The 12067-nt window shown below is 43.3% G+C and overlaps 1 protein-coding gene across 2 annotated transcripts in view; it reads right to left on the bottom strand.

Moving 5' to 3' along the window:
- Nucleotides 1-12067, bottom strand: part of LOC110487129 (periplakin-like) — a 49313-nt gene that overhangs the window by 24133 nt on the left and 13113 nt on the right. The window contains exons 2-3 of one of the 2 annotated variants that reach the window (XM_036942009.1): nt 9347-9446; nt 8857-9011 (exon numbers count right to left, since the gene is read on the bottom strand). In XM_036942009.1, coding sequence (XP_036797904.1) covers nt 8857-9011; nt 9347-9446 — 255 coding nt within the window. Of the gene's footprint in view, nt 1-478; nt 497-8856; nt 9012-9346; nt 9447-12067 lie in introns of those variants that run through there. The other variant, XM_036942010.1, reaches the window with a different exon arrangement.

Below are 12067 nucleotides of genomic sequence, written 5' to 3'. Positions count from 1 at the left end.
CAGGTACATATCTACTATATAATATAACTCCTGCTCTATCATCTCAGCCTGGCGGTGCTACATATCTACTATATAATATAACTCCTGCTCTATCATCTCAGCCTGGCGGTGCTACATATCTACTATATAATATAACTCCTGCTCTATCATCTCAGCCTGGCGGTGCTACATATCTACTATATAATATAACTCCTGCTCTATCATCTCAGCCTGGCGGTGCTGCAGGTACATATCTACTATATAATATAACTCCTGCTCTATCATCTCAGCCTGGCGGTGCTGCAGGTACATATCTACTATATAATATAACTCCTGCTCTATCATCTCAGCCTGGCGGTGCTACACATCTACTATATAATATAACTCCTGCTCTATCATCTCAGCCTGGCGTTCTTGCAGGTACATATCTACTATATAATATAACTCCTGCTCTATCATCTCAGCCTGGCGGTGCTACATATCTACTATATAATATAACTCCTGCTCTATCATCTCAGCCTGGCGGTGCTGCAGGTACATATCTACTATATAATATAACTCCTGCTCTATCATCTCAGCCTGGCGTTCTTGCAGGTACATATCTACTATATAATATAACTCCTGCTCTATCATCTCAGCCTGGCGGTGCTGCAGGTACATATCTACTATATAATATAACTCCTGATCTATCATCTCAGCCTGGCGGTGCTACATATCTACTATATAATATAACTCCTGATCTATCATCTCAGCCTGGCGGTGCTGCAGGTACATATCTACTATATAATATAACTCCTGCTCTATCATCTCAGCCTGGCGGTGCTACATATCTACTATATAATATAACTCCTGCTCTATCATCTCAGCCTGGCGGTGCTGCAGGTACATATCTACTATATAATATAACTCCTGCTCTATCATCTCAGCCTGGCGGTGCTACATATCTACTATATAATATAACTCCTGCTCTATCATCTCAGCCTGGCGGTGCTACATATCTACTATATAATATAACTCCTGCTCTATCATCTCAGCCTGGGGGTGCTGCAGGTACATATCTACTATATAATATAACTCCTGCTCTATCATCTCAGCCTGGGGGTGCTGCAGGTACATATCTACTATATAATATAACTCCTGCTCTATCATCTCAGCCTGGCGTTCTTGCAGGTACATATCTACTATATAATATAACTCCTGCTCTATCATCTCAGCCTGGGGGTGCTGCAGGTACATATCTACTATATAATATAACTCCTGCTCTATCATCTCAGCCTGGCGGTGCTGCAGGTACAGTAGGTATATCTAGTGTAGTGTATATCTACTATATAATATAACTCCTGCTCTATCATCTCAGCCTGGCGTTCTTGCAGGTACATATCTACTATATAATATAACTCCTGCTCTATCATCTCAGCCTGGGGGTGCTGCAGGTACATATCTACTATATAATATAACTCCTGCTCTATCATCTCAGCCTGGGGGTGCTGCAGGTACATATCTACTATATAATATAACTCCTGCTCTATCATCTCAGCCTGGGGGTGCTGCAGGTACATATCTACTATATAATATCACTCCTGCTCTATCATCTCAGCCTGGGGGTGCTGCAGGTACATATCTACTATATAATATAACTCCTGATCTATCATCTCAGCCTGGCGTTCTTGCAGGTACATATCTACTATATAATATAACTCCTGCTCTATCATCTCAGCCTGGGGGTGCTGCAGGTACAGTAGGTATACATCTACTATATAATATAACTCCTGCTCTATCATCTCAGCCTGGCGGTGCTGCAGGTACATATCTACTATATAATATAACTCCTGCTCTATCATCTCAGCCTGGGGGTGCTGCAGGTACAGTAGGTATACATCTACTATATAATATAACTCCTGCTCTATCATCTCAGCCTGGCGGTGCTGCAGGTACATATCTACTATATAATATAACTCCTGATCTATCATCTCAGCCTGGCGGTGCTACATATCTACTATATAATATAACTCCTGCTCTATCATCTCAGCCTGCCGGTGCTGCAGGTACATATCTACTATATAATATAACTCCTGCTCTATCATCTCAGCCTGGCGTTCTTGCAGGTACATATCTACTATATAATATAACTCCTGATCTATTATCTCAGCCTGGCGGTGCTGCAGGTACATATCTACTATATAATATAACTCCTGCTCTATCATCTCAGCCTGGGGGTGCTGCAGGTACACATCTACTATATAATATAACTCCTGCTCTATCATCTCAGCCTGGCGGTGCTGCAGGTACAGTAGGTATATCTAGTGTAGTGTATATCTACTATATAATATAACTCACTCCTGCTCTATCATCTCAGCCTGGCGGTGCTGCATATCTCCTATATAATATAACTCCTGCTCTATCATCTCAGCCTGGCGGTGCTGCAGGTACATATCTACTATATAATATAACTCCTGCTCTATCATCTCAGCCTGGCGGTGCTGCATATCTCCTATATAATATAACTCCTGCTCTATCATCTCAGCCTGGCGGTGCTACATATCTACTATATAATATAACTCCTGCTCTATCATCTCAGCCTGGCGTTCTTGCAGGTACATATCTACTATATAATATAACTCCTGCTCTATCATCTCAGCCTGGCGGTGCTGCAGGTACATATCTACTATATAATATAACTCCTGCTCTATCATCTCAGCCTGGGGGTGCTGCAGGTACAGTAGGTACACATCTACTATATAATATAACTCCTGCTCTATCATCTCAGCCTGGCGGTGCTGCAGGTACATATCTACTATATAATATAACTCCTGATCTATTATCTCAGCCTGGCGTTCTTGCAGGTACACATCTACTATATAATATAACTCCTGATCTATCATCTCAGCCTGGCGGTGCTGCAGGTACAGTAGGTACACATCTACTATATAATATAACTCCTGCTCTATCATCTCAGCCTGGCGGTGCTGCATATCTCCTATATAATATAACTCCTGCTCTATCATCTCAGCCTGGCGTTCTTGCAGGTACATATCTACTATATAATATAACTCCTGCTCTATCATCTCAGCCTGGCGGTGCTGCAGGTACATATCTACTATATAATATAACTCCTGATCTATCATCTCAGCCTGGCGGTGCTGCAGGTACATATCAACTATATAAAATAACTCCTGCTCTATCATCTCAGCCTGGCGGTGCTGCAGGTACATATCTACTATATAATATAACTCCTGCTCTATCATCTCAGCCTGGGGGTGCTACAGGTACATATCTACTATATAATATAACTCCTGCTCTATCATCTCAGCCTGGCGGTGCTGCAGGTACATATCTACTATATAATATAACTCCTGCTCTATCATCTCAGCCTGGCGGTGCTGCAGGTACATATCTACTATATAATATAACTCCTGCTCTATCATCTCAGCCTGGCGGTGCTACATATCTACTATATAATATAACTCCTGCTCTATCATCTCAGCCTGGCGGTGCTGCAGGTACATATCTACTATATAATATAACTCCTGCTCTATCATCTCAGCCTGGCGGTGCTGCAGGTACATATCTACTATATAATATAACTCCTGCTCTATCATCTCAGCCTGGCGTTCTTGCAGGTACATATCTACTATATAATATAACTCCTGCTCTATCATCTCAGCCTGGCGGTGCTGCAGGTACATATCTACTATATAATATAACTCCTGCTCTATCATCTCAGCCTGGCGGTGCTGCAGGTACATATCTACTATATAATATAACTCCTGATCTATTATCTCAGCCTGGCGTTCTTGCAGGTACACATCTACTATATAATATAACTCCTGCTCTATCATCTCTGCCCGGCGTTCTTGCAGGTACACATCTACTATATAATATAACTCCTGCTCTATCATCTCAGCCTGGCGGTGCTGCAGGTACATATCTACTATATAATATAACTCCTGCTCTATCATCTCAGCCTGGGGGTGCTACAGGTACATATCTACTATATAATATAACTCCTGCTCTATCATCTCAGCCTGGCGGTGCTGCAGGTACATATCTACTATATAATATAACTCCTGCTCTATCATCTCAGCCTGGGGGTGCTGCAGGTACATATCTACTATATAATATAACTCCTGCTCTATCATCTCAGCCTGGCGGTGCTGCAGGTACATATCTACTATATAATATAACTCCTGCTCTATCATCTCAGCCTGGCGGTGCTGCAGGTACATATCTACTATATAATATAACTCCTGATCTATCATCTCAGCCTGGCGGTGCTACAGGTACAGTAGGTATATCTAGTGTAGTGTATATCTACTATATAATATAACTCCTGCTCTATCATCTCAGCCTGGGGGTGCTGCAGGTACATATCTACTATATAATATAACTCCTGCTCTATCATCTCAGCCTGGCGGTGCTGCAGGTACATATCTACTATATAATATAACTCCTGCTCTATCATCTCAGCCTGGGGGTGCTGCAGGTACATATCTACTATATAATATAACTCCTGCTCTATCATCTCAGCCTGGGGGTGCTGCAGGTACAGTAGGTACACATCTACTATATAATATAACTCCTGCTCTATCATCTCAGCCTGGCGGTGCTGCATATCTCCTATATAATATAACTCCTGCTCTATCATCTCAGCCTGGGGGTGCTGCAGGTACAGTAGGTACACATCTACTATATAATATAACTCCTGCTCTATCATCTCAGCCTGGCGGTGCTGCAGGTACAGTAGGTACACATCTACTATATAATATAACTCCTGCTCTATCATCTCAGCCTGGCGGTGCTGCATATCTCCTATATAATATAACTCCTGCTCTATCATCTCAGCCTGGGGGTGCTACATATCTACTATATAATATAACTCCTGATCTATTCTCTCAGCCTGGCGGTGCTGCAGGTACATATCTACTATATAATATAACTCCTGATCTATTATCTCAGCCTGGCGGTGCTGCATATCTCCTATATAATATAACTCCTGCTCTATCATCTCAGCCTGGCGTTCTTGCAGGTACATATCTCCTATATAATATAACTCCTGCTCTATCATCTCAGCCTGGCGGTGCTGCAGGTACATATCTACTATATAATATAACTCCTGCTCTATCATCTCAGCCTGGCGGTGCTGCAGGTACATATCTACTATATAATATAACTCCTGCTCTATCATCTCAGCCTGGCGGTGCTGCAGGTACAGTAGGTATATCTAGTGTAGTGTATATCTACTATATAATATAACTCACTCCTGCTCTATCATCTCAGCCTGGCGGTGCTGCAGGTACAGTAGGTATATCCAGTGTAGTGTATATCTACTATATAATATAACTCCTGATCTATCATCTCAGCCTGGCGTTCTTGCAGGTACATATCTACTATATAATATAACTCCTGCTCTATCATCTCAGCCTGGGGGTGCTGCAGGTACAGTAGGTATATCTAGTGTAGTGTATATCTACTATATAATATAACTCCTGCTCTATCATCTCAGCCTGGGGGTGCTGCAGGTACAGTAGGTATACATCTACTATATAATATAACTCCTGCTCTATCATCTCAGCCTGGCGGTGCTGCATATCTCCTATATAATATAACTCCTGCTCTATCATCTCAGCCTGGCGGTGCTACATATCTACTATATAATATAACTCCTGATCTATCATCTCAGCCTGGCGGTGCTGCAGGTACATATCTACTATATAATATAACTCCTGCTCTATCATCTCAGCCTGGCGGTGCTGCAGGTACATATCTACTATATAATATAACTCCTGCTCTATCATCTCAGCCTGGCGTTCTTGCAGGTACATATCTACTATATAATATAACTCCTGATCTATCATCTCAGCCTGGCGGTGCTACAGGTACAGTAGGTATATCTAGTGTAGTGTATATCTACTATATAATATAACTCCTGCTCTATCATCTCAGCCTGGGGGTGCTGCAGGTACAGTAGGTACACATCTACTATATAATATAACTCCTGCTCTATCATCTCAGCCTGGCGTTCTTGCAGGTACATATCTACTATATAATATAACTCCTGCTCTATCATCTCAGCCTGGCGGTGCTGCAGGTACATATCTACTATATAATATAACTCCTGCTCTATCATCTCAGCCTGGGGGTGCTGCAGGTACATATCTACTATATAATATAACTCCTGCTCTATCATCTCAGCCTGGCGGTGCTACATATCTACTATATAATATAACTCCTGCTCTATCATCTCAGCCTGGCGGTGCTGCAGGTACATATCTACTATATAATATAACTCCTGCTCTATCATCTCAGCCTGGGGGTGCTGCATATCTCCTATATAATATAACTCCTGCTCTATCATCTCAGCCTGGCGGTGCTGCATATCTCCTATATAATATAACTCCTGCTCTATCATCTCAGCCTGGCGTTCTTGCAGGTACACATCTACTATATAATATAACTCCTGCTCTATCATCTCAGCCTGGGGGTGCTGCAGGTACAGTAGGTATATCTAGTGTAGTGTATATCTACTAGATAATATAACTCCTGATCTATCATCTCAGCCTGGCGTTCTTGCAGGTACACATCTACTATATAATATAACTCCTGCTCTATCATCTCAGCCTGGCGTTCTTGCAGGTACATATCTACTATATAATATAACTCCTGCTCTATCATCTCAGCCTGGCGGTGCTGCAGGTACATATCTACTATATAATATAACTCCTGATCTATCATCTCAGCCTGGGGGTGCTGCAGGTACATATCTACTATATAATATAACTCCTGCTCTATCATCTCAGCCTGGCGGTGCTGCAGGTACACATCTACTATATAATATAACTCCTGCTCTATCATCTCAGCCTGGCGGTGCTGCAGGTACATATCTACTATATAATATAACTCCTGCTCTATCATCTCAGCCTGGGGGTGCTGCAGGTACATATCTACTATATAATATAACTCCTGATCTATCATCTCAGCCTGGGGGTGCTGCAGGTACATATCTACTATATAATATAACTCCTGCTCTATCATCTCAGCCTGGCGGTGCTGCAGGTACACATCTACTATATAATATAACTCCTGCTCTATCATCTCAGCCTGGCGGTGCTGCAGGTACATATCTACTATATAATATAACTCCTGATCTATCATCTCAGCCTGGGGGTGCTGCAGGTACACATCTACTATATAATATAACTCCTGCTCTATCATCTCAGCCTGGCGGTGCTGCAGGTACATATCTACTATATAATATAACTCCTGATCTATTATCTCAGCCTGGCGGTGCTGCATATCTCCTATATAATATAACTCCTGCTCTATCATCTCAGCCTGGCGGTGCTGCAGGTACATATCTACTATATAATATAACTCCTGCTCTATCATCTCAGCCTGGCGTTCTTGCAGGTACACATCTACTATATAATATAACTCCTGCTCTATCATCTCAGCCTGGGGGTGCTGCAGGTACACATCTACTATATAATATAACTCCTGCTCTATCATCTCAGCCTGGCGGTGCTACATATCTACTATATAATATAACTCCTGCTCTATCATCTCAGCCTGGCGGTGCTGCAGGTACATATCTACTATATAATATAACTCCTGCTCTATCATCTCAGCCTGGCGTTCTTGCAGGTACATATCTACTATATAATATAACTCCTGCTCTATCATCTCAGCCTGGCGGTGCTGCAGGTACATATCTACTATATAATATAACTCCTGCTCTATCATCTCAGCCTGGCGGTGCTGCAGGTACATATCTACTATATAATATAACTCCTGCTCTATCATCTCAGCCTGGCGGTGCTGCAGGTACAGTAGGTATATCTAGTGTAGTGTATATCTACTATATAATATAACTCACTCCTGCTCTATCATCTCAGCCTGGCGGTGCTGCAGGTACAGTAGGTATATCTAGTGTAGTGTATATCTACTATATAATATAACTCACTCCTGCTCTATCATCTCAGCCTGGCGGTGCTGCAGGTACAGTAGGTATATCTAGTGTAGTGTACATCTACTATATAATATAACTCCTGCTCTATCATCTCAGCCTGGCGGTGCTGCAGGTACATATCTACTATATAATATAACTCCTGCTCTATCATCTCAGCCTGGCGGTGCTGCAGGTACATATCTACTATATAATATAACTCCTGCTCTATCATCTCAGCCTGGCGGTGCTAGATATCTACTATATAATATAACTCCTGCTCTATCATCTCAGCCTGGGGGTGCTGCAGGTACATATCTACTATATAATATAACTCCTGCTCTATCATCTCAGCCTGGCGGTGCTACAGGTACATATCTACTATATAATATAACTCCTGCTCTATCATCTCAGCCTGGGGGTGCTGCAGGTACAGTAGGTATACATCTACTATATAATATAACTCCTGCTCTATCATCTCAGCCTGGCGGTGCTGCATATCTCCTATATAATATAACTCCTGCTCTATCATCTCAGCCTGGCGGTGCTACATATCTACTATATAATATAACTCCTGCTCTATCATCTCAGCCTGGCGGTGCTGCATATCTACTATATAATATAACTCCTGCTCTATCATCTCAGCCTGGCGGTGCTGCATATCTCCTATATAATATAACTCCTGCTCTATCATCTCAGCCTGGCGGTGCTACATATCTACTATATAATATAACTCCTGCTCTATCATCTCAGCCTGGCGTTCTTGCAGGTACATATCTACTATATAATATAACTCCTGCTCTATCATCTCAGCCTGGCGGTGCTACATATCTACTATATAATATAACTCCTGCTCTATCATCTCAGCCTGGCGGTGCTGCAGGTACAGTAGGTATATCTAGTGTAGTGTATATCTACTAGATAATATAACTCACTCCTGCTCAATCATCTCAGCCTGGGGGTGCTGCAGGCGTTTCGCGTCAACGGCGTCCTCATCCAGGCCTTGCAGCAGCTCCAGAGAGCTTAGGATGCGCTTGTTGGTGTCGTCCTGGTACAGAGGCTGCTTGCCCTCGTTGATCTTACTCACATCCTGATACAACACAGAGCAGTCAAAGGTTTTCATATGATATTGTCAAAGACATTGAGAGCCGCACAGAGCCAATTAGGATAATGCAAACGGTCTGCCAGAGCCACCAATAGGATGTTGTTGTTGCATTATCAAAAGGTATGACCCTATCATAAAGTTCTGTGACGTTCTATGAAGTTCTGTGTGTTTCTTTGAGGTTCTATGTAGTTCTGAGGTTCTATGCGGTTCCACGCAGTGCTATGAGGTTCTACGATGATCTTTGAGATTCTATCCAGTTCTGTGTGGTTTTATGATGTTCTAAACGGTTCTATGAGGTTCTGTGTGATGCGGTTCTTTACCTTGTTGAGGTTCTGCTCCGTCTCAAGGATGAGCTTCTCCACCTTGTCAGCGTTCTTCTGCAGCTTCTCAATCAGTGCAGACAGCTCGGAGGAGGGCGCCCTGGAATGAGGAGGTGACAACAGTTACATTTTTAGTCATTTAACTTATACAGAGCGACTTACAGTCATTGCATTCAACAGAAGTAGGTCAAAACAACCATATTTGACTGTCATTGCAAGTAAAACATTCTTCAAAACGTTCTTCTAGATCTGGGATGTACATCTCCAGTCCTCTGGGGCCTGATTGGTGTCACACTTTGACCCCAGCTAACACACCTGACTCTTCAGTTTAGAACGCAATTAGTTTAAAATCAGCTGTGTTTGCTAAGGATGATGGGGAACAGTGTGACCCCCCCCCCCCCCCCCCCCCCCCCCCCCCATACAGACCATCTGAGGGGAGAAGACACCAACCAGTTAGTTCTACATACAGACCCTCTCAGGGGAGAAGACACCAGTTAGTTCTACATACAGACCCTCTGAGGGGAGAAGACACCAGTTAGTTCTACATACAGACCCTCTGAGGGGAGAAGACACCAGTTAGTTCTACATACAGACCCTCTCAGGGGAAAAGACACCAGTTAGTTCTACATACAGACCCTCTGAGGGGAGAAGACACCAGTTAGTTCTACATACAGACCCTCTGAGGGGGGAAGACACCAGTTAGTTCTACATACAGACCCTCTGAGGGGAGAAGACACCAGTTAGTTCTACATACAGACCATCTGAGGGGAGAAGACACCAGTTAGTTCTACATACAGACCCTCTCAGGGGAGAAGACACCAGTTAGTTCTACATACAGACCCTCTGAGGGGAGAAGACACCAGTTAGTTCTACATACAGACCCTCTGAGGGGAGAAGACACCAGTTAGTTCTACATACAGACGATCTGTGAGTGCTGTTACAGAAAGACCACTGTTAGGTTACAGGGATAGTTCAGCTGGGTGAACGCTGCCTTTAAAAGGAAAGAGTCTGCAGTGACCGTATCTCTCTGAAAACCTTTAGAGACCATCTGTGCGTTCTGTTCAGAGTACAAAATGGACTTGAGCAACAGGACATTAAAACCGGGCCTCATAATGTGGGCCTACACAAGTAAACTGGACCCTACGTTGATGCTTTCCCCAATCGGGGACTGTAGCTTTAAACTTTAACAAAAAATGTTAACTTTGACATGCTAATGTCGACTGAGGGATAAATCAACTCTTCAGACTGGTATGAATGAAAGATGGATCCAGTCAGTAACTAAGCTCCAGTCTTCATCTTAGAAACAGACTCAGTCAGGATTAACACAGCTCTTCAGCAGGGATGTAGCTGTCATTAGGGAGGTAATCAGATGAGTGACTGAATGAAGTGCACTTGCCTTGCCCTCACTTCACCGTCTGCCTGCCGTGTCTGCTAACCCTGAATTAACCTGAAAGCTCCCTGCTGCACATCTCCCACGGTTCAGATGACATGGGCTGCATCTCAATAGTCTAGTAGTTTCCTCTCCTTCATTAAAATAGACTAATAGCTTCCTCATCTCCTCTCCTTCATCTCACTATACTAATAGCTTCCTCTCCTCATCTCCTCTCCTTCATCTCAACAGTCTAGTAGCTTCCTCTCCTCATCTCATCTCTTTCATCTCAATAGTCTAGTAGCTTCCTCTCCTCATCTCCTCTCCTTCATCTCAATAGTCTAGTAGCTTCCTCTCCTCGTCATCTCAATAGGCTAGTAGCTTCCTCTCCTTGTTTCCTCTCCTTCATCTCATTAGTCTAGTGGCTTCCTCATCTCCTCTCCTCTCCTTAATCTCAATAGTCTAGTAGCTTCCTCTCCTTGTTTCCTCTCCTTAATCTACACCGATGTGAGAGCACTAGACAGGTGCATGAGTATTCCATGAGGCATCCACCATCTTTCTACATTTCAGTGATCTTGTGCCTCACCGGGTCAGATCCGTACAGATGAAGGGAGACTATTGACATCTACCCCACGGTAAGAGAAATGTTGCTGAAGCTATCAGCGGAGGCCTGTAAAATCAGGCCCATCGCCAGACCAGGACAGTAACACCATTGTCTAATCGGACACACTGTTTGCATAGTGCTGTGGAAAACATTGACATTAAAACACACCTTTGTTCATACTCAGTGTAATTCATTAAATAAAACACATGGGCTCATATAACCTAGAAGTACTGCAGTGGAGGCAACAAGAGCCTACAGTATATAGGTTGAGAACTAAGTACATTACTATTCTTCACTCAGCAATGCTACCGTCTTTTCCTTGCCCAACAACAACAGCAACTAGATTACTAAAGCAGAGACAGACTGATACCCTGGCTAATATTAGAAGTGTTTTCTATAAAAAGCTTTGTGCATCAGAAAACACATGTCTCCAGTCTGTTTACCTGTGAGTTTAAAATGGAACACCTGCTGATCTTCCAGCCCATCACACTAACCCCTGAGCTCTGTTCAGAACACCTAGCCCATCACACTAACCCCTGAGCTCTGTTCAGAACACCCAGTCCATCACACTAACCCCTGAGCTCTGTTTAGAACACCCTGCCCATCACACTAACCCCTGAGCTCTGTTTAGAACACCCTGCCCATCACACTAACCCCTGAGCTCTGTTCAGAACACCCAGCCCATCACACCAACCCCTGAGCTCTGTTCAGAACACCCAGCCCATCACACCAACCCCTGAGCTCTGTT

The sequence above is a fragment of the Oncorhynchus mykiss genome, chromosome 13 (assembly GCF_013265735.2).
Source record: "Oncorhynchus mykiss isolate Arlee chromosome 13, USDA_OmykA_1.1, whole genome shotgun sequence".
NCBI lineage: Eukaryota > Metazoa > Chordata > Actinopteri > Salmoniformes > Salmonidae > Oncorhynchus > Oncorhynchus mykiss.
This window is presented reverse-complemented; position numbering and strand designations above follow the sequence as displayed.